The following is a 23293-nucleotide window of genomic DNA, read 5'->3' as shown; positions in this document are numbered from 1 at the left end:
AAGCAGTGAGAGCTGGTAGGGGTGGCCACTTTCTGTCTCTGGTGTTATTTGCTTTATTTTGATAGGGGGATGTAAGGTTCTGATCCATCTTTCTGAGTTCTTAATGGAGCTGACTTTTTTTTTATTTAATGACAAAGGTAATTGTTTGTATAGAAAACACAGAAAATATTTTTAAATTCTGTTGTGCCAAATTATTTAACACCAAGGAGTACATCCCTAGGAGACCTGTACTGCTGATAAGTTCTGCAGTGGTCTAAGCACTCAAACTTCCTTCATTCTCTAGTTTTACCTTTCAAACTGATAGCTTAATACCCTTCCATTCTGTGTCTTTTTAAAATAAATGAATGCATTTTAACAATATAAATTTTGAGTTGCTGTGAATATCTGCATATATGGCCAAAGTTACATGCTATGAATCAGCTGGCTGTTTGAGCTCAGATAAAAACCATCATCTTTGGAGCTTGAGCTTGAATAATTCTTCCTGAAGCAGCAATTTTTCCCTACAGATCTTCAGTTTTTAACTTATCTGAGCTCCAAAATGAAGAACTCTCAAGAACCATAGACCATACTGGATAAGTCTGAGTAAACCTTTTGCTTTTAAGAAAGAATCCTAAGAAAAAAAAAATTAAAAAAGGAACAGAGTAAAAAAGAGCCTTGTTTGAATTCTACAGGAAGATCTCTTGCTAAATTGTTTGTGATTTTAATTGTATCTTCCTTCTGAAATTTTGTTTTTCCAGGTACAGATGTGAAAGATGCTCTGGTAATAAGTGTTTCTACAGGAACAAAATGCATCAATGGTGAATACATGAGCGATCGTGGTCTTGCATTAAATGATTGCCATGCCGAAATTATATCTCGACGGTGCCTGCTTAAATTTCTATATACACAACTTGAGCTTTATCTAAGGTAAGCTTATGGGAAGATAAGCTGGCCCAATGCAGCTGAAAAGCTGTAAAAAAAATGTGTCTGTTAATAATTTCAAGATGAAACACTTGTTCTGAAGTGCCCTGCTGAAACAAACTGATGTGTAAAGTACCACTTGTTGCATTAGGATGTTTAACTGAGAGCTCATGATTTTTACCCTGAAGTTTGACATGAACAAAACATGTATTTGATTCGTTGTCAATCCTGAGAAGGCAGCACATAGAAAATTGCTGGAAATCATTTTGTAATCAGTAAACATGTAGATCAAAATCATCTCAGGTGGTCTAATGTGTGATGTTGTTTTGTTTTCTGATAAGTCTCCAAAGCCCACTGTGGTGAACATAAAAGGCTCTCTATTTATCATCTCCATTGACTTTTCATTTTGATGTTTGTAATAACTTGTTAGAGTTATACTGTAAAATTTCCAGACATCCTGCGTTTGTTTTTAATGCCTGTTAGGACTGAGCAAATCATGTTATTTATGTATTAATTTTGTTTTTGACTTTAGCTTTCCTCTCTGTTTCAGCAATAAAGATGATCAGGAAAAATCCATTTTTATCAAATCAGAGCGAGGCGGTTTTAAACTGAAGGAGAATGTGCAGTTTCATCTCTATATCAGCACATCTCCTTGTGGAGATGCTAGAATTTTCTCACCACATGAAGCAGCACAAGAGGGTATGACAGCAGTAATATTCTAGTATTGGTGTTTAAAGTATTATTCAAGCATGTGGAATTGACAGTTAAAATTCAAGTGTCTTCTTTCCTTTTAGTGTAGATGTGTATTAGTCAAAGATCTCTCAAAAACATCTGAGCTGTTATTACCATATTGTAGAATTTAGATATAGACTGATCAGCCACATGGTCTTTAAGAGGCTGAATGCCAGCAAAGATAAGCCAGTGATTCAGCAAGCATTCTTACAAAACTAATCAAGCCATCTCAGTGTTTCCATTTTTAATGGTTATTCTCTGTCTGTTATTCTAGTATTAGAATGAATCGACTTCATTCTAATATTAAAATGCCTCAAACACTATTTAAGAATTGCCTGCTGACTGTACTTCCTGATGAAAAGTTTGGTTTAATTGCAAATGTGTTTTCGAAGACTTTATATATGTCTTGCTGAAGCTGAATTGCAAGGAATGATAGAAATTGTTATGTGAACAGCAGCTATGCAGGCAAATAACTTTAATAAACTCTTCTCATTTAATGCTGTATGTAAGATACTTCGATAATGTTTCTTGGTTGATTGTAACTTTTGTCATTTAGATCAAGGGGACAGACATCCAAACCGCAAAGCGAGAGGGCAGCTTCGAACAAAAATAGAATCTGGGGAAGGGACGATCCCTGTGCGCTCTACTACCACTATCCAGACATGGGATGGAGTACTGCAAGGAGAAAGGCTACTAACTATGTCATGCAGTGACAAGATAGCGAGGTGAGAGACTAAATAATTGTTTTTTCTACTGTTGCCTTTTACTGCTGAATAAGAAAGGAGGGATGCATGGCAGCTGTAATGAATGTGCAAGTTGTTGATTGGTTTCATTGCTTAGTTGTAGCATGGCTGTATCTCCAGTGATAAAGTTCTGATTACTCACCTGCAGTTGGTGTCAGACCTCCTGCTGGCTTCAGAAGTGAGGTGAAAACCTTATCTATTATTACAGGTACTTCAAGTCATGACAGCTTTGCTTTGTATTTATATCACTGGAAAATATCAGAGGAATGCCTTTTCCCTCCCACCCCCAGCGTAGCATTAGCAAAACAGTGTGATAAATGTTTTACATTAGTTAAATTCAAATAATCTCTTCTGATGGTGTACATCCTTGTATATCAATGAGAGATATGTATTCCATGGACAGATTTAGATTTATACTATTGCTATAGAGAGGGTATATATAAAACTATGAATATATATAAAGAATTTTTTAAAAGTATACTTTATATATATATGTGTGTGTGTGTCCAGTTAATTGATGGGCACTTTTAATTTCTAACTTTACAATTATTTAAATTTTAGTTTCAATATTTTTACTGTAATTAAACATTTTGTTTCCAGTTCAAGTACTTTTATTTATATTTTATCCAATACCTTCTTTCTTGTCATTATTGACAGACAAATATTGAAAGATTGAAAGATTTTTTGAAAACTGGGAATAGACAGATGATAGCCCACCAAATTTAGAAGTAGTATCCTTAAAAACAGTTTCAGAAATCTGGGAGAGTTGTGGTGTTTTTTAAATGAATCTGTGTATTTGCAGACAATCATATTTCTTATGAAATAGATAATGAATACCAGGTTTTGTGGCTGAATTTATTTCAATTGTTTTTTAAATGAAATAGCTGTGCTGTTCTGTCAAGTCACAGCCTGATGCAAAATTTATTGAGTGTATTTTAACACAGAAAAATATATTCAAACTATAATTATGAACTGTGTACACCAAATAAAAAAATACAGGATGAAATTTAAGTAATTGCTTTTTTCCTCTGGTCTTGTCTCAAGTAATCATCATCCCCACCAAAGAAAGACATTTTACTTTAGTTTAAATACCTCTAACATAAATGGTTAAGGCCTTTCAGAAGCTAGAGCAGTAGGTTGTTGAAAAGTAGTTCTACAAAGATGACATCGAAATTTTTTAAAATAATATTTTCAATAATGCACAAAACAGATTTTCCAGCTTCATATCAATGACTTCTTCTTACCGTCCAATGTAGTACTCAAGCTGCATTCACTGACTTCTTTTATCACATCGTCATTGCTGTTAGTGCAAATAAAAAATGAAGGCAGTTATTGAGCTAGAACACATTTGACTATTTTGTTGATTTTGTGTGATGCAGAACAGAATCCATCTGTCGCTTGCGTAGCTAGCTGTCACCTCTCCTTGGGGCTAATGGGAATAATTTTGTTTGTGCCAGTGAAGGAGGCAAATAGAACCCCTTGACACAGAACAAAGACTATATGACGGGTAAGGAGGCCCAAATTTTCATATTCTTTTTTTTTCTTTTTTACATTTCCCTGACACTTATGACCATGATTTGTCCATTTAAATTTGAAAGAATGCTTTGCTATGTAGTTTCTAGTGGTCAGTGCTCCAGAATGCCCTTGCCCTGTGTGCTGAGGTTTCCCAAAGATTCACAGTCCCAACCTGGAAAACATGTGGATAAGTACTGTGTGGAGGACTACATGGGCAATCCAGAGCAGGAAGAATGTTCTTTGTGTATGAACAGCCATATCTGCGTGGATTATATGCATAACCCAAGCTATTATTTTCAGCCTCTGAACGCTTTGTTAATGTGTGTGCTTTCTAGTACCCTCCTTAGCTTGGTAGGTAGATCCAAGAAATTTACAAAATTTTTGCTGAGCTTCTTTATCCTGCAAAAGAAGTGTGCTAAAAAGTAGAATGGGTGAGATCTAATGCAAGAGTGGATGAGCATCCTTGGGCTGACTGTACGTTGGCAGGCTTAGCCATCTCAAGCCAGGGCTTGTGTTGTGCCATGGGCTGAGTTTGCACACATGAAACAGCTCTTGAATCTGCTGCTTTGCTCCAGCTAGCTCAGCTCACCTCTTTCTCCCTTAGCTGGTAGCAGATACTCAGCATCCCTTTCTTTCCCTAAGTAACCTCCTGAAAAAGCACTTTGTGCCTGTGTTGGAAGAGGCAGGAAAAAAGAGAAAAAGTCAAGAGACTTGATAGCTGTGCTTTAGGTAGAAAGGAAATGAGGGGTGCTAAACTCTAACGCTTAATGATTTCGCCAGGTAAAAAGCTGTGGAAAACAGCAACAGGCCTGTGTAGGTAAAAGAGAATGTACTCTCATCTGGATCAGGAGCATTCGAACAGAATTATCCTAGAGTCTTGGTAACATTTCAGGGCAACTTTATTCTATGACAGGAATACCTGTTTGGTGGCATTATATGCATGCATTTGTTTTAAAAAGAGATCCTCAGCTTGTTTTATGGTACTTCATTATGCATGTATTTGTCCTTTTTGATATGTTTTTCCCCTACATTCATTTCAAGCTTTCTGGCTTCAAATAGTTGCTTAATTTCTCACAAAACATTCAAATCATGGTTTGCTGTCTTGATAAGAAGAATTAAATTGCTTTTTTCCACCCTATTTCCTTGCTAGGAAGGCTCTGGGATTTGAGAAGTGGTTTAATTGAGAAATGGTTCAGTTGTGTAAAGGGAAAGTCATTGACACTCTTCTATCAAAGAAGAGAGAAAAATATTACTTCTTTGCTGTGCAAGAACATCTCATACTTAACATACTGACTTTGTGTTATTTACAGTGTCATATCCAAATGGAAGTTTGTAACTCTTTCTGTTTATTCCCCCTGATGGCTTCTCCTTCTTGACCCCACCACCTAAGTGGGGACTGATGAGGTGGCACAGAAACAACTTGAAAATTCTCTGTGTGCTCACTAAAGGCTGTATGTTCAGCAGCTACGTTTTTGCCCATCCAGCTTTTTTTAGACTTTGAGGCTTATTTTAAATGGAAAGCTCCATGGCAGAGATGGTGTTCTTTCTGAACAGCAATGGGAAGAAAATTTCTTCTGAACAGATCTTAGTCCAAGTGGGAGATCTGAATGCCATAATTTTGATATGTGATGGCTGTGCAGCACCTAGATTAAAAACCTCTGAGAAAGGGATGGGAAACCATCACCCAGTATGTAGCACGGGTTTACCAATATGCCGCAAATCCAGATAACGCCAGAAATGCTGGGACACATCAGAGCTGTCTGGCTGACAGCCTAGGTTCAGCTGCAAGGGAAGATAAATCTTACTGTCTGTAGTTGAAAATCTGACCTCAGGATGAGTAGAAAGATGTTTTTGAGAAGTGCTGCTGTCAAAGACCGTGGACTTCTTATACTTATTGACCTAAATTGTAGTGAATAGGCCACCTGAAGAAAAAGACTGACTCTGCTCTGCATGAAGATGTTGCTGCCTGTTGCTACAGTGGCTCAAGAAAGGAAGACACTGATCATAGAGATTGAGTTAATCTCTTCAGAAAGCAAAGGGAAATCAGATATATACATGAGAGAGAGGAGAGAGAGGTTAGGTGAATGAAATCAGCTCTGCCTGTCCTTTGTGCAGTGAATAGCATGTAAGTGGTGAATATACAAAGGCTGCTCCAAAAATAATGCTTACTTTTATGATGTTGGCCCGTGATGTCGGAGGCAGATGGTGGTGTGGCAGTAGAGATCGAACATTCCCACCAATATTCTGTTACATTTTGATGCCGTGTAACAGATGGCAGCAGAGGGGCATCTGGCATGGAAGTGTGTATGAAACAAAGATGTGCCATTAAACTCCTCCATGAGGAAAAAATTGCACCCATTGACATTCATTAATGCTTGCTGAACATTTAGAAAGACCAAACAGTGGATATGAGCACAGTGAAGTGGTGGGTAGTGCATTTCAGTAGCAACAACAGCGGGTCACTTCTGATGCAGGTTTTGACAGATATGGCATGCAGGCTCTTGTTTGTGGCTGGCGAAAATGCAAAGCTAATGGTGGTGACTATGTTGAAAAATAGTTTTTTGTAGCTGAGAATGTGCTCTATCAAATAGTGTTATTGTGCTCTTTGTATCTGTTGTAGTTTCTGTGGAAATGATACCTGTAAATAAATTCAAGGCTTTCAGGAATTAATTCAAACTCCTCAGCAGAATCTTGGGAAAGATTTTGTTCCTGGAGAAGGAGGACATCTGGAGCCTAAAAAGTGTTCTACCAGCTTTGAGTAGGAGGTAAACTGTAACCTGCTAGTGTTGATAATATGTGCCATAACAAGGTCACAGTGCCATTTAAAAACTTAGTCAGCAGGCATATACATTTGTATGGCAAAAGAGGGCGATGACAGTGTCTTTGAATGGGATACAGGCACTACAGAGCAATAGCAGGTAATATAGAAGGAAAATTGGCTCTCCCCTTTCAAAAACCAGTGGATGGCTGGGTGCAGGGTTACTTCCTAGATGAGGCAGAGGACATGGCAAAATCTTGGTGACAGGGAAGATTTGTTCTTTTAGTCTCACTTGTACCTAAGTGTACATGGGGAATTCAAAGCTCTAGAGCGAAGTATAGACACAGGGTAGCCTGAGCTGGGCTCCCAAGGAGACAACTCAGCAGCAGTTTTGAATTGGAGTAATTTTTTGTTTGCATCTGAAATTTTTGAGGTGGTTGTACTTCTTTATGCAAAACATGCTCACTGTGAAGCAGGATTTTTGTACAAGAAATTTCTTCATCAAAAATGGTGATCTGTTGGTGCAATTTTGATTTTAAATTTTCAGCAAAATAATAAACTTGATACCAAATGGGAGATGTATGTAATTATACATGATTTCTTCTTCATAGCAAACAGTGAATATATGATTGTATATAAAATAATAAGGAATTTAAGAGAAGAAAGGTAAAGATTCATATTCTAAGGGTACATATTATGTGCAGGTCAGACTGAGCAAATTGTTGCTCCTCACACAGTTTGCTGCATCTTGCCTCATTTATCTCAGCAGAATGGCCCCACTGAAGCTGCTGAGATTATCTACAGGAAGAAGTTTCACTGGTTCAGTGCTTGCTTGCTTTCTAAAAGCAAGCTAACTCTAAGCTGAGTTTGGGAGTTTGCTTTCCATAGTGTATTTTCTAGTGGCAAAACAATTTTAGGAGGCTACCATTACCCATGCCCAACTGCTGAACCCCTCCTGCACACTGCCCCTCTCTGTGCAGTTGTTTGTGGAGCTGTGCTGTAAACTGAACAAAGATTTCAAAATGCAAGGCCAGGGATGTTTCAGTGCTGTGACATAGCATAGCTGTGGCAAGCCACAATGCAGGGATAGGACCTGATAGTGCTTTTATGTTCTGACCTTTTGAGAATCAAGCTGCTCCCCTTTCCTCCCCGTTTTTCAGATTTTTTTCTTTTTTAAACTTGAATCATATCACTGCTCTGACTTTACAGAGAGCCATACAATCAATTAAATAAGAAGACAGAGGAGGATGAAGGTTGTAATATGCAGAATCCTCTGCAGTCAGGCTTAGTGCTGGGGAAATGATAGGGTGCAACTTCATTCTACAGTTCACAGCATCCTTTTACTGTAATCCTCCCTATGCTTTTTTAACCTTTTGAGCTGCTCTGTGACTAAATAGTTAGATAAACTTACTTTCTATTTTCTTGTCCCAGAAGAGCAGCAGCAGCTAATGTGTGTGGTGATGGGAACAGAGAAACTCTTAATCCAGGACCTAATAAGGGCTGTTGCAGTAAATTGGTTAATCCAATCTGAGGAATAAGGAGAGCTGTGGTTTTGATATATAGCTTTTGTTTTCCTTTTTATGCTTAAGTATTTTTCTGATGATTACTAGAAGAACTTTAGAAAGTGAGGTGCCCTATCAAACATAGTTGTGGTTATACATCATCTTAGTGAGCCTTTGGTAGTGAAACAAAGTACTCAGTGACTGTCTGAAGGAACTTCTGTGTCACAAAAGGCTGCTCAGAATTTAAGAGAGTCAGTTTAGTACAAGTAAACAATCCATTGAACTTACTGGCACCATGTCAGGTTGCCGTTCCTTGTGTTGCGCATCACTTCTGGAACTGCAGAGAAAAAGTGAAGGGATATCACATGCTGCTTGACTGTGGGTATCCCTGTTTGCACAAGGTGCCCTAGCTTCCCTTGCACTAGACAGCAATCTCATTGATGGAGAGCTGTTCGGGCAAATAAAAATGGCCTTACTTGGATACTGAATAAATCACCATCAACTGGAATGAGGTTGGGACACTCAACTCAGGTAGAGACTGCTCTATTTAAGTATTGACAATCTGGAGCTACATCTTGTGGCTTGTGGTTTGTATCAGCATAAAAGCTGGTATTTAGAATGTCAATTTAGTTTGATATTTTATAAAGCTTGTGAAAGAAAACCTCTTGATTCTTATGGTAACTTAAAACCAGAACACTCAGAATATCATATAAGTGAATATCATCAGAATATGCCACAGAAGGTATATCTTTCATGCTCATATAGACAAGCTTTTCCTGCGACAAATTGTACGTGGGACAATGTCTGCTTGCCTGCTGAGGCTCTCTTCTTCAGTGAAACTCATATCTACAAGCCTGTAGACATGTCAGTATTTCCACTGACATAACGCAGCAGCCATTTTCTGCTTAATCTTGTGCTTTGTTGCTTTTTTTTAATTGCAAATGTGGTGCCGTTTTCCTGTTTCGATGGTGAGAAAAGGTATTGTCTGGGTCTGGTTCACTCTGTCGTCTGCCCAGTCTTACGATTTGGACCCAAGATTAAGTCATTTTTGTGGAAGTTTTGTATTTTTCCCCATGGCTGTTGCAGAAGAGATTTAAATTGCTAAATTAGTGATGGAGAATTTTCTTCCATTACCACTTTCTCAAGCCGTCAAATTCTCCTACCTGAGCGCTGTGCCAGGATCTGCATCCAGTCCGCTGCAGTGTGGTGCTGCAGTGTGGCATTGCAGTGGAAAGGTTCATTTCTGTGTTAGAAATTCAATGTGAGCACCAGAAGATTTGAGTTTGCAAACTTGATTTACGCAGCTTCAGTTACTTAACCTTTTTCTCATGCTACTTATGTACTAATGTGGAGAAAAAAATTGTATTTTTAGGTATTTCACTGGCTTGGTAGAAAAAATAGAAAAGCTGAATTTATTAACATTTTTTTGTAATAAATTTTGCACTCTGTGCTCTGCACCTCATGGTTTATAGTGAACCTATACAGAATTTGGCCCATTCACTTCAAAAGAAATTGTGGTTTCAGTAAATTTTAGTACTAAATTGATAGCTTTTGTTGACAAATGTTCTGACAAGTCATGCTTGTGAACGAGGATGAGTCAGTTTTACCATGTCAGGTTTCAGAAGGCTTATGGCTTTTTGAAAATTTATGCATCATATTGGTATAGCTTCTTAGTATGTATATGCCTGTAGAGGAGGTTTTAGTGTATGTTCTAATGGGAGTGAGAAATTATGGCTTGCCAGAAAGAAGTACAGTATGAATAAGAACAAGTCTCTGTGTATTCCTTTTTGCCACTGTTGCAATGTATAGAACTTGTTTTAAGTTTTGTGTTTATCTGAGTCATGACCAGTTTCTAAAATAATTATGTATCTCTATTTATTACATATTATTTCATCAAAACAATTGAAATTTAAAGCAGATTTTATAAACCCAACCGTCATCCAGTGCTCACAGGCACACACCAAAGTAGTAAAAATGATAAAGCTCACTCCAGCAAAACAAGAGGCATGGACAGTTACTACAGAATAGCTATTGTAATACAGATTTGTATAGTTCACCTTGCAGAAGCCTGTATAAGTGTCCAAAATCCTCCTCTCGTTTTCATCAAAAGGTTTTGAAAGATTTTTCAAGACAAGATTCAGCTGTCATTTTCTGTGCCAGCCAAGGTCACTAGGTGTGGGAGGTGGGAGGAAGCAACAAAACACACGCTCTAGAAATACTTAATCTGGAAGCCAGGCAAAAGTGGATCTGGCAAAAGTTTGATTTAGGGAGCCAAGGCTTGTCAGAGGTATACTCTGGCCTTTTAAAAATTTCTGTCCATTACTCAAGTACTGTTCAAGAAAAATAAAACCTGATATGCCTAACCTAAGGAGGCTTAATTTGTGTGTCTTTGCATTTTCACCATCATAAAAAATAAAAAACTTTATTCAGTGTAATATATATGCCTTATTTTTTGTTAGTAAAGTATTTTTTACTCATACATTAGGGCAAACTTTTTTAATGACAGGTGAGTAAGCTAATGCACACTTCCTCCATTTTCATCCTCAGTAAAGGTATGCAAATAAACTGTTTCCTTGGGGTACAATTTTTGTTCTACTCCTTTTTCAACATTTTGCAAGCCAAACTGTAGTTCCATTTTTCAAAGTGATGAAACAGTTGTGCTATACAGTTACTAGCCTGAACTTATGATGATGCGTAGCCATGCCATCCCAGGACAAGGTACAGGGTACATTATTAACATAGTTCTCTTTTCTTAGGGGCACCTTATAAGCCAGTTTAGGATGTGTATTTTGTTAAAGACAACAACTAGTCTGTTTGAGCACAAGAACTTCCGTTGTGCTATTTTTTATTTTTATTTTTTACTAAGCACCAAAAGGAACTTTCCTTCTGCTTGTGCATCCAGTTTTTTGGGTGTTGCAGTTGTACTCAGTTAAGCTATTTTAATAGTGCCAAATTGTTTGCAGGTGTACCTCAAAAGAGACAACAGTGGAAATACTCTCCAGGAGACTGAGGTTTTAAAAAGTGTTTCATACAATAGTCACATACAGATTGAAAGCTAAAACTTGATAAAATTAACACAGACACAAAAACTTTTCACTAGTTTGCTCCTATGCATGCTAGATTCCTGCCACTGGACTTGGTCCAGTGTGGATTGCAATTACGCAGACAGGGATTTATGGTTGGAATCTATGGAGCAGCTAAAGTAAGCCAAGAGTATATGCACCTGGCGATTGTTTTCATCCTGCCCATGAGTATTGCAGCCAACTACAAATATCCTTTTTGGCAGCAGGATGCGGACAGTTTGGTTAGGATTTAAACAACAAACTTTCCTTTACGATGATGTGATGCTTAGGTCTTGCAGACACAATCTGTACTCTGGGATGAATGGTTTGTCCACTGTCAGGTATCTTGGAGGCACCAGCTACTGTTTGTGACTGAGGATCGTAGGATCACAGGGTCATTAAGGTTGGAAAAGATCTCTAAGATCATCTAGTCCAACTGTCCACCTACCACCAATATTGCCTACTAAACTGTGTCCCTAAGTACCACATCTAGACATTTCTTGAATACCTCCAGGGACAATGACTCCACCTCCCTGGACATCCTGTTCTGGTGCCCAATCACTCATTCAGAGAAGAAGTTTTTCTTAATGTTGATGTTACAGATTGGCTTTCTCTGATTGAATGATCCTGTCCATCTCTTGCATTAGGCTGCAGCTTCAAGATCTATCACCAGACACGTTAGCAGGGAAATAAAGTAATAGAATTTGTTCCTGAAGAGTATGCTGACAGTACACCTGTTGGTTGCCTTGCTCAGAATTTCACTGAGCTGATCTCTGAAATTCTGGCAAGTGTCATAGCTGTGTTACCATAGCCATGTTCTGTTCAAGAGAGGAAGGGTTGAAAGCCCTTCGGAGAAGGACCTGGTGGTCCTGGTGGATGAAAGACTGAACATGAGCCAGCAGTGTGCTCCTACAGCTCAGAGAGCCAATGGTATCCTGGACTCCCTCAGAGGAGGGGTGGCAGCAGGGACAGGGAGGTGATTATCCCTCTCTACTCTGCCCTCATGAGCTCCCATCTGGAGTACTGTGTCCAGGTCTGGGGCCCTCAGTACAGGAAAGATGTGGAGCTGTTGAGGGGGGTCCAGAGGAGGGCCACAAAGATTATCAGTGGGCTGGAGCACCTCCCCTACAGAAGCAGGCTGAGGGAGCTGGGCTTGTTCAGCCTGGAGAAGAGAATGCTCTGCGGAGACCTCATTGCAGCCTTCCAGTATTTAAAAGAGGATTATAAACAGGAGGGGAATCAACGTTTTACAAGGGTAGACAGAGATAGGACAAGGGGGAATGGTTTTAAGCTCAAGGAGGGCAGGTTTAAATTGGATGTCAGGGGGAAGTTCTTCATTGAGAGAGTGGTGAGGTGCTGGAACAGGCTGTCCAGAGAGGCTGTGGATGCTCTGTCCCTGGAGGTGTTCAAGACGAGGTTGGATGGGGCCCTGGGCAACCTGGTCTAGTACCAGATCTGGAGGTTGGTGGCCCTGCCTGTGGCTGGGGGATTGGAACTTGATGGTCCTTGGGGTCCCTTCCAACCCAAGCCGTTCTGTGATTCTGTGGTTCTGTGATTCTGTGAAAGTCTGGTCCATTGTGATTGACTGCTGTTATGTCTGGCAGATGTTGCTTGTTCCATTAAAAAGAAAGTTTTTTGTTTTGTTTTGTTTTGTTTTGTTTTTCCCTCCCTCTTAGGTGGAACGTATTGGGTATTCAAGGAGCCTTACTTAGCCTCTTTGTGGAGCCAATTTACTTCTCTAGCATCATCTTGGGGAGTTTATATCATGGGGATCATCTATCCAGAGCCGTATACCAGAGGATAGCAGAGATAGAAGATCTACCACCTCTTTATACACTCAACAGACCTTTACTTAGTGGCAAGTATCTAATGGAGAAGGCCGTACCGGTAACTAAGTCTGTTCCAGTAGCATTGTGATTTTGCGGTTCTCAAAACCTTGGAAATTATGTATTGTGGGTAAATTGGTTTCTGGTTACAACACAGAAGATATGGTCTAAACCTAATAGGGACACACAGACAGAAATACCGTTACAAGAACCCTTCATGAGTTAAAAGATGGCAAAAAAAGCCAAGGTATGAACTGAATGCAATTTCCTGTAATTGCCATCTGGAGTGTGCCTTAGCAGTAGGTGAGGCAAGTTGAAGGCCCTGGCTTGATCTCTTATCATCTTGGGATAGTGTGTTAGCTCTCACTGTCACTTCTCTTACAATTGCAGGTATTTATTGAATAGCTACGTCATTTATGAGTTTTCCAAGATAAAAATATTTGGCTCACAATCTTTAAGCCAATAACCAACTAAAAATGGATGAAGAGACGATCTCAGATGCCACTGATTGTATTTGATTTTGTTATCAATCTCTGTTGGATGCAGAATTAGCTTTAGTTAGCATGGCACCCAACTTGATTGCACGACCTAGTTGTCACAATATGTTCATTTTCACTTCATAGTTAATGCACAAATGCTGCATTTACAGCCTGTTGGAATGTCCCTGAGAAATATTCTTATACATTTTTAAGTATTAGCTGACAGACAGCAAAACAGTAAACCCTAGCAAGTAACTAGCAGCTGCTGTTGAAACTTTAAGGATTATTCTTTACCACTATATGTATTCTAGACTTTAGTGGGGCTGAGAGTATTTGAATTAACAGCAACTTCAAATTGAGCCATGATTTAAAAGGAAAGTTCTGAAGTGTCTTAAAGAAAATCTAAAAAAGCTACTTACAGTAATGTTGTGAAAGCTTTAAAACCAAAATCTCTTGTACTTCGTATCATTGTGTGTATTGCGTTGTTCTGTAGAGCTAGGCTTTTGGCATGGCTGTTTATTTTCCAAGGAAAAAAAAGAGATCAGTATTTTAAAGCATGTTTAAAGTTTGACATGGATTTTAAAAATAAACATAGAGAGCTCGTGGGGAAAAGAGCATATCAAACAACTAGCTTTTTTTTTTTTTAAAAAAAAAAAGAGATGTATTTAATAAGGATTCCCTGAACCAGAATGTACTATGTTAAGTGACATATATGTCCTTATAGTAGTAAGTAATAGTGACAACATGCACGGTTCCAAATATTCAATAGTTATATTGACCTAATAACTGATGTGTGGAGCATTGCTGATATCTGATGTCTGGGAATTTTAAGAAATCCTTCAAGACAGCAAATTTGGAGCAGGGCGACTGTTATCTTTTTCACAACATATAGTAGCACCTTCGCTTTGTAAAAATATTTTTTCTGAAATAGTTTTATCATCTGTCTGTCATGACAAAGCACCATCTGTTTAAACAGTTCATCCAGAACTCACTGAACAGTAGAGAGAGTTGATAAGTGTTCTCAGCAGTTGAGTTTCATGAAAATGCATGTCTCAAAATGCACAGGAAGCTTGCTTGAGAGGAGACACCAAGAAGAAGTAGTCTGATGGATTTCTTTCTACTGGTTTAGTCTTGAAAGCTAGTTTTCTGATCTGTGATGCTGGATTCAACTGGGACTTATGTGTAGCTACACATCTACTGTTCGATTCACTCGTTTCACAATGTATTCTTACATGGAATGTAATAAGCTCTGCAGGAGTAACTCTCCCAAATTCTAATCTCTCCTTTATTTGCACAGTTGTGGAATCATTACTTATTTTTAACAAAGGAGTCAACTGAAACAGAAATAGCTGTTCAGTTATGGCATTCTGTCTTTCTCCACTGTCCCTCTGCTAGTTCAGCTGAGAAAACACTGTAAAAGCTGTTATTTTTTATCTCTCATAAGACAGCTATTGTGTCTGTAGGGACAATTGCATTAGGATGAAGTTACCTACTCTACTGGTAAAAATAATCTTTTCATCAAATGTTCTTTCTTTCTTCATAGGAGATTTTCTACTTATACGTCCTTTTCCCATCAAGTTAAATGGAAGCATGCACATCAGAGCAGCTGTTTTTCAGCTGAGAGTGTGGGAAACCCTCATGTTGGCAGAAAATTGCTCATAATATATTGCTCATAATATATTATTTATCTTTAATTAATTTCATCTGTCTTGAAGAAGAGCTCCAACCTGTGAACGTACCCATACTCCTTTGCATGAAGCTTGGTGTGAGGTCTGTCAGGCTTTGTTAGTCTGTACACACTGACCTAAAGAAGTGGTGACCTTTGATTTTGCTTATTAGACCTGGTTATAAGAATATCCGACAAGAAGTTCAGAGCGATGTTCTCTAAAATATCTTAGTTGTAACACTTCTCAGAGGAGAATAAAATATTTTACTTTCTATCCTATCTTTCCCCCCCCATTACTAGTTTAATTTTATTGTGTTGCGTTCATGTCTAGCTTTTGAGGGAGAAGATATGATCCGCCTGAAGTACTGTCAGGTGCTTTGCTTTTGCGACCTTAGCTTCCTGTTCATGCTGCCTGTGATCCACCTTCAGAGACTCCTGTAGCATTTTTCCAGGGTTCATGCAGATAATTGTGTTGCTTACCAAGGTGTCATTTAAGTATATTTGAAATTCAGAGTCATTTTTGTTTGTGTAACTGCTATTGAAATATATTGCATGTTGCACATTACATTCAATGACATTTTTATTTGAAAATCCCTTCTATGCGACCTCCACCATGTATGAGCAAGCTGGTAGAGAAGTGTAAGTTGTCTGCAGTATTTGCTGAAAGAGTTGTGCACGCTCTGGATGTGTTGGTCTGGGGAGAGAATCACTCACTAAAGGAAAATGTAAGGCAACTTTTTTTTTTTTGAAATGGAATTAACACTCCTTCACAGTAACAAGAAAAGGAGCAAAAGGTCTTTTCTGCAATAAGTAATGAACGATATCCAATCACCGTACTTGTTCAGTGGCATGTGAAACAAGCAAAAGTAATACTATAGCTTCTTTTAAGTTAAATTAAAAATATGACTGACTCATTTGCCATGCAGTAGCCATTTTTAACCCCTCTTGCCTCACTAGGTTTGATAAGTTCTCCAGTATGTGCTGCTTTAAGCAAACAACTGTTTCACGTAAGCTTCATAAAACAAGCCTGAATTTACATGCTTATGGAGAGACAGAGCTTAGATTCCTTTTGTTTGTGCTCTCAATTAATAGGTTTTTTTAGGTGTAAACCTTCTATTGTGTGACTCATCCAGCAGCAGGGTTTGGTTGCTCTGCAGTGTTTGGTCTTTAATGGCACAGAAGCAGTTGTGTTGGGCATGATCAGCTCCAATTTTCATGAGACTTGATGCATAAATTTTTGGCAACCACTCAGATGGACAGCAGAAGTTGTGACAATCTCACCTGAAAGAAACTGGAAAATAATAATAAAAGAAACTTTCATCCTTATTCAAATTTTCCACTCCTATTTTAAGCAAATGGGGAATGGTGGGACTGTTTATTATTTACTTACTCACTTGGCTTACTCTGTCGCTTACAGTGACCAGGTTGACATAAGACAACCACAAAAATATGTCAGCATGAGAAAATTCAATATGATCAATATTTCAAAATGTTTATTTAGTAAGTGAGGAATTGGTTATCTGAAGTTTGCTTTGTCATTTTGGATCAAGGACCTCATAGCTCTCGCATACTCTCATCATTGCACCCTACAAGTGGGTGCTGGACCCAGAAGTGCTATAAGACCTGGGGCAATAAATGAGTCCTGTGCTTTAGGCTGACTTAACTTTGTTTGTTAGATTGTATTTCAAACCATTCAGAAATGCATCTTGCTGCAATCTTTATATTGAATTCATACAAATTTACTAGATTTTTTTAGATATTGGACCTAGTAGAGACTCAGAGTTGACATAAAATAGACTTTCAATGAGACTTATATACTTATATTAAAGTAAAAATGGGATCTTTATTGATCAGAAAAAGAAAAAAAACAAACACCCCTGTCTCCTGTCGCCTTTCTCCTCCCCTCCTCGTGAGACAATTGAGACATATGAAGTTTTGCCACGTTTGTAATGTCTGTGAGGCCTTCTGGATCAAAACCACTATGCTGCACAGCCATTCTGCAGTGCATGCAATATAAACCACTTGCTGTGCTGGTGGCCCTGGCTGCTGCCTGTGAGCACTGGGGATGTGCTGAAAGCAGTCCTGAGACATGTGCAGGGAATGGGCTGCAACACTTGAGTCCTACAGGTTGCCATTTCTGGACATCTTAAGTAGTAATGAGCATGTAAAGTGGAGAGGCAGCTGAAGCACAGCTGGATTTGTGACAGAAGAGTCAAGTGTCTGTTGGTTTTGGCCTTCTGCATAGGATGCTGAGCTTGGGGCTCACTTTGTCTAACTTGGATGCCCACAGCATCTCTGGTTGTGCCTGTGCTAGTTGCACCATGCCCCTGTGTAGTTGGTAAGAAGGAAGTGCTGTCACGTGAGACTTCCTCTGCTGATGAGAACCAGAGTGAGGTCAAACCCCCCTAAAGCTCTCCTCTTCCCACAGCTGTAAGGAGGGAGGTTAATCAATGAACAGAAGTGTTACTGGTTCCCAGCTTGTCTTTCAGGCACTCAGGCTTGCATTTGGACATTTAAAACATTTATGGAAACAGCATTGAACTACCTTTTAAGGCAGTTGTATTTATGTAGAAATAATGGTAATTTTAATTGAAACATACTCTACAGCTACTGAAATATGGATGCCTTCATGTCTTAGTTTGCAAGACATTGTCATCTCATTCCACTGCTCTGATCTAACTCAATTTTTTTACAAGGGAAAGTGAAAAAGCACATTGTAGGCACTTCTAAATAGGATTGACTGCTTCAAACAAGATTGGAGTTACAAGCTGTTAGCTGAGTTACAATTGTATGTGCTGAGACATGGCTAGGGTTCATCATTGTGCACTGGCTTTAAAATGAGAAGTGAAACATACACTTACTTAAACTCTTACAGCAGCAGAGTGAAAGGGAATTGATTGGACAGTTACAACTATGGAAACTTTGCTGGATCTGCTCTGTCCTGATCTCAGCTAGCGTTGCTACTGAGTAGGCTTTGAGGGCAATGGTTACTTGTGCAGGACTCCAGCAACATTTCTTCTTTTTCATAGTTATTTGCAGGTTAATAACTCATGAATTGGTTTGCCCTGTAAACCAGACCAGATATGCCTGAGGTGTGTGTTGTCATTTAACCCAGCAGGCAGCTAAATACTGCTCACTCCCCCTCAGTAGAGTGGAGAAGAGAACTGAAAAAGATAAATGTGTGAGAATTCCTGGATTGAGATAAGGGCAGATTAATGTGAAAGAAATAATAAGACAAAATTAAAAAGAAAAAAAAAAGTTGAACAAGGCAACTGCTCACCAGCAGCTGACCAATGCCCAGCTGGACACGGAGTGAGGGCAGCACCTGTGGCCAGTTCCTCCAGCTTTTACTGCTGAGCATGACACCCTTGGTATGGAATATCCCTTTGGCCAGTTTAGGTCAGCTGTCCTGTTCTTGTTCTGTCCCAATTCCTTGTGCCCCCTGGCCTCCTCGCTGGTAGAACAGCATGAGAAGCAGAACTGTCCTTGACTCAGTGTGGCACTGCTCAGCATCAACTAAAATCATTGGTGTGTTATCAATGTCATTTTCATTCTGAATCCCAAACACATCACCATGCCAGATGCTCTGAAGAAATTATCCCAGCCAAAACCAGGATAATATGGCAAGGTACTAGTATCACTGTCCATGTGGAGCTGTGCTACAGACCTCTCCCTAATCCCCTCCACTGAGAAGGCTGGTTTCTCATGGCTCCACCGATGCTCACCTGCCGAGCTAGGAATGACAGAGTGAGAGATGATTTTTAATCATGATGAGAATGAAATATGCATGGCAGTATTTCCACGATTCAGTGAAAAATCTGCAGGAGAATGTCCCCATAGAAAAAGAATTGCGTGTGGTGTGATTTCAGTAGCCTAATAAGAAGAATGATCAGGAGTTTGTGTTTATTGTTGTCATTAAATCTCTCTTCTTTCAGGTATTAGCAATGCAGAAGCACGCCAACCAGGGAAAGCACCAAACTTCAGTGTGAACTGGACAGTGGGAGACACTGGTCTTGAAGTTATTAATGCTACAACTGGCAAAGATGAAATGGGTCGTGCATCTCGCCTCTGTAAGCATGCTTTGTACAGCCGCTGGATGCGTATTCATGCAAAGGTATATGTTCCAGAGTGGAACATTTTTCACTTCCACTTTATGGCATGTCCATGTGTATCTTTCTGTATTCAGAAGCCAGTTTTTGAGCCTGTCTTAAGCTGAGCCTGACATTAGCTACCAGTCCACGTCATAATGGAAGATAACACATTTATTTAGCTTATTTAATTGTATAACATCTGGTACAAAATGCATACAAGGATCTGATAATCCTTGGTTATAGCTAAGTAAACAAAAGGTCTTAACTCCTTTCCTTTTGCCTTCTCATTTTAATTTCTTTGGAAATATAATGCCAGTTGCACTGAAATCCAACCTATAGAGATTTCTCTGTTCTGTCTTAGAAAGAAAAGACACAAATAGTATACATTACTGGCTTTTCAGTGTCAAGATTTTTTCTGCTGAAGGACATGGGTAATCTAGAAGAAGCAAAAGGCATGCTATAGTTATAGTGGAGCTACCACAGCGCTGCTGAAAAGTGAAGTCCAAAGAGTGCCTCTCTCTGCATGTGGTTTGGTTCTGCAGGAGGACACATTTTGCAAGCGGAGGAGCGTGGATAGTTGCAGTGAAACTGGATACAGAGCTACAATGGCTAGAAGTAGTATATTGTGCTTTTGGCTTGTTGCCTTTGCCTGTACATTTGGTTGAGTAGTTCATTACTTTGTTTTCTAATTGCTATTCTAATAACTCAGTTGCTTTCAAAATGTTTGGCTGAATAGATCATTTTCTCTCTTCTTTTCTTGTCTTTTTCATCTGCACAGCTTTCATCCAGCTTGCGCTTGAAGATCTTCAAGCCTAACCTGTACCATGAAACCAAGCAAGGAGCCACTGAGTATCAAACTGCCAAAGAGTGTTTATTTAAAGCATTCCTGAAGGCAGGACTTGGAGCATGGGTGGAGAAACCCATAGAACAGGATCAGTTTTCACTCACTGTCTAATTCACAGACTGCACATCAGTTTGGAAAGGGAGTTGTTTTGGAAATCCTGGTGTTCAGCATTGCTTTATGGCATCTCCCCACCTGTTAAAACATCTTTTTACTGTTTGGAGTTGTAACTTTTTCTTTTTTGAAATTTGGTAGTAACTGTTTTGGTTTTGCCGAAGTATTGAAACTCAATGATACACAATGACACATAATTGTATATTTTGTTATGGGGAAGTAATTTCTGGTGTATTTCTAGAAATACTTTTACTGTAGAAAATTTGCGGTAAGGCTGTCCTTACAGTATACAATGACTCATTTTTTCTGGGTTAAAATAATTGTTTTTTTAATTCAATGGCATCAAGTGCGTGAAGAAATGAATATTTCTTTAGGTTTTACACCACACTTTTAAGAAGTAGCTTAATTTTTTAAAAGGAAAATAGGCAACAAAGTTGATTATGTTCCTCTGTTAACTTGTGTTTGAATTGCAGATGTTGCTAGCATATAGACCACTAAGCCAGAATGAAGTCTGGACAGCTAGTTTTTCTCCACTTCCTTGTTCTTTAAAACCAGCTGCTGAGAAATTCATGTCTTTGATGTATGTATTTATTAGTCTGTGATCCCGTTTTTAACATGCAGCTTTCTATTCTGGTTTTAAAAATACATTTACCTCCCATTTACACACATTGTGAAGTCTTTTTTTTTAAACCATTGTAAACTGGAAACAACAAAATGATTATTTTTAAGTCAAGAAGTTTAGTCTATAATATGCAGAAATCTGTTTAGAAGTAGGTGATTTTTATATCCTTTGAACTCATTAGAATACAATCATAGCTATAACATATAACAATTTTAGAAAAAATTGTTCATTTTGAGGGCACTAAGCCTGAAGGGCCAAACAAAAGTCGTTCAGTGAGCATTAATTGCTCTCTTCTTGAAGAAATGAAAATGGACAAAAAGTTGTTAAAATTTCTTTTCTGCTTTCATTCAAGTTGTTCTATCCCTTTTAAGATTTCATTACCTTTTGGCTTTAAATGTGTGGTGGTCTTCATGAAACTAATTAGGTAAGTTGTTCTTAAATGAGGTTTAGCTCGCTTTGACAATTAGGTGTTTTTCTTAAAGGTGTAGACACTTCAGCTTTATGTAAAAATGTAAAATAGAAAGAAAATATTTTGAGATTTATTTGATTAGCTGGTGTACTGAAGGCACTTTTAAAAACTTTTTAGTATATGATACTTAGGGGTGGATTAGAGAATGTCTGAAACCAATTATCTGCTCCCAAAGTCTATGTCCAAACACATCCTGTGGCTCATACTGATTCAAGTGTCATGCCTGCTTTCTGGAAGGCCCCTTGGTGATCATCGTTCTTTTGCAAACAATGAAGGTGATGTTCCTCGACACAGGAGTTTGTGACACAAAACCCAAACCAAGTATGTTTCAGCTGATGGGCTCTGCCCCTCAGCTCTACATCCTCACTTCTGTGCTGCTCTGGACATCAGATCCATGGGCTGGTCCATACTTTGAAGTCAAGTTAAGGGTTATTTTTAGACCCACACTGGGTCATTGATGCAGCCTTGAGTTGTGTAGGCACATCTGCGGAGGAAGTGAAGTGGAGCACAGAAATCCTTCAGCCAGCTTTATGACTAAAGCCTTTGCCTTGTAAAGCAGTAACTTAAGTTACCATACCTCAGACCAGGCATCTCTGGGGGGGTTACTGACTACTTGGGCTATTGGAGACTTTGTAGAAACCACTTCTGGCCAATTGTGAACACCAAGGAGACATGCTGCTTTCTTATTGCTCAAGTAGGAACCTGTTTTCAACTTCAAAAATTGTAAAGCCTGATAAATCACTTGTGTGTTAGTTTCAGTCTCTGGATTAGTGTCTTAGAAGTGATGCATTGAGACACAACTGGTGTGCTTTTGATGGTAGTATGGATAATAGCAAGCATTGCTGCAGAGGGGCAAGCAGATACATGGTCTAGTCATCCCTTCAGAAAAGGCTGATGCTTCCAGAGGCTACCAAGTTTTCCAGGTGCCAGTGGAACAGATGTACACTGCAGTAGACAGGCTGTGTTAATTCAGCTTTGTTGGCAGCTTAAGCTGTCCTGTCTGTTTCTGCATTAAAACCGGGAGTGCTCTCATGGCCTCTGCCAGCCCCACAAAGCGGGAGTTTCTGAATGCAGTCTAGGCTTTTGCCATTGTCATCCCACTGAGGCTCAGACTGACTTATTCTAAAGCTAAAAGTAATCTAATGGTATTTGGCCAGAATTTGCAAGTGCTTGGCATTTACTTTTGAGATCAGTCTCACCTTGTTAATGTTGCAGAAATGCCTTTATGGGTGTGGATAAATCTGTGCATAGATTTTCCGGGATCAAGGGAAAGCTGGTTGCTCTGTGTGCATTTTCTTGGGATCATTAACGTTACTAAGTGAAATACACATTTTTAAGGGACTCAGTCTATTGATAAATTAAGTCTGTTTATAATTTCAAACAAATAATTTTTACCCATCTTTCTGAAGTACTCAATGAAAAGGTGATATATCTTTGGATTTTTCTGAACACTAGGAAAGTATTAGCTCAAACTATCTTTTTTACACAGTCACAAATATGAGCAATATATTTAAGTATTATTATAGACATAGTTTTTTAAGCTGTTCAAATGAATTGAAATCAAATGAATTAATTAAAGTATAAAGGAAATCTGTTCCATGCCACAATCTTCTGATGAAGGAATGGTGTCAGGTTATTTATGAGGAGTGAGTTCTCTCATTTATAATTCCAGGATTTTAAAAACTAAGTTTTCCAGGGTTGTATGCAATCCATATCTGTCTTGTGGGAGTCAATAAAATACTGCTTGGCTTCCTTCACTTGTTTGTTCCTTTTTGTGCAGTTAACTTGTGAAAAGTTGTGACGGAATTCCTCAGTCCCTTCACGGATGTGATTTGTCACACTGCCCCAGCCCCTGCTTTGTCCTCAGTGCCTTGTGCCCGGCGGACCTGTGATTGCTGTTGCTTCTGTATTCCTCACGAGTCACCATCACTGAGCATGCATGAATTGCGATGTAATTTCAAGCAATTGTGAAA

General features: G+C 38.9%; 1 protein-coding gene across 5 annotated transcripts in view; it reads left to right on the top strand.

Annotated features, from left to right (window-relative positions):
- The window catches only part of ADARB1 (adenosine deaminase, RNA specific B1), an 84311-nt gene extending 61234 nt beyond the window's left edge, over nt 1-23077 (top strand). For all 5 annotated transcript variants that reach the window (XM_021398354.1, XM_021398355.1, XM_021398357.1 and 2 more), the window contains 6 exons: nt 738-906; nt 1451-1599; nt 2189-2357; nt 12889-13070; nt 19119-19297; nt 20053-23077. In XM_021398354.1, coding sequence (XP_021254029.1) covers nt 738-906; nt 1451-1599; nt 2189-2357; nt 12889-13070; nt 19119-19297; nt 20053-20229 — 1025 coding nt within the window. In that variant the 3' untranslated portion in view covers nt 20230-23077. The remainder of the gene's footprint in view (nt 1-737; nt 907-1450; nt 1600-2188; nt 2358-12888; nt 13071-19118; nt 19298-20052) is intronic.

The sequence above is a fragment of the Numida meleagris genome, chromosome 5 (assembly GCF_002078875.1).
Source record: "Numida meleagris isolate 19003 breed g44 Domestic line chromosome 5, NumMel1.0, whole genome shotgun sequence".
NCBI lineage: Eukaryota > Metazoa > Chordata > Aves > Galliformes > Numididae > Numida > Numida meleagris.
This window is presented reverse-complemented; position numbering and strand designations above follow the sequence as displayed.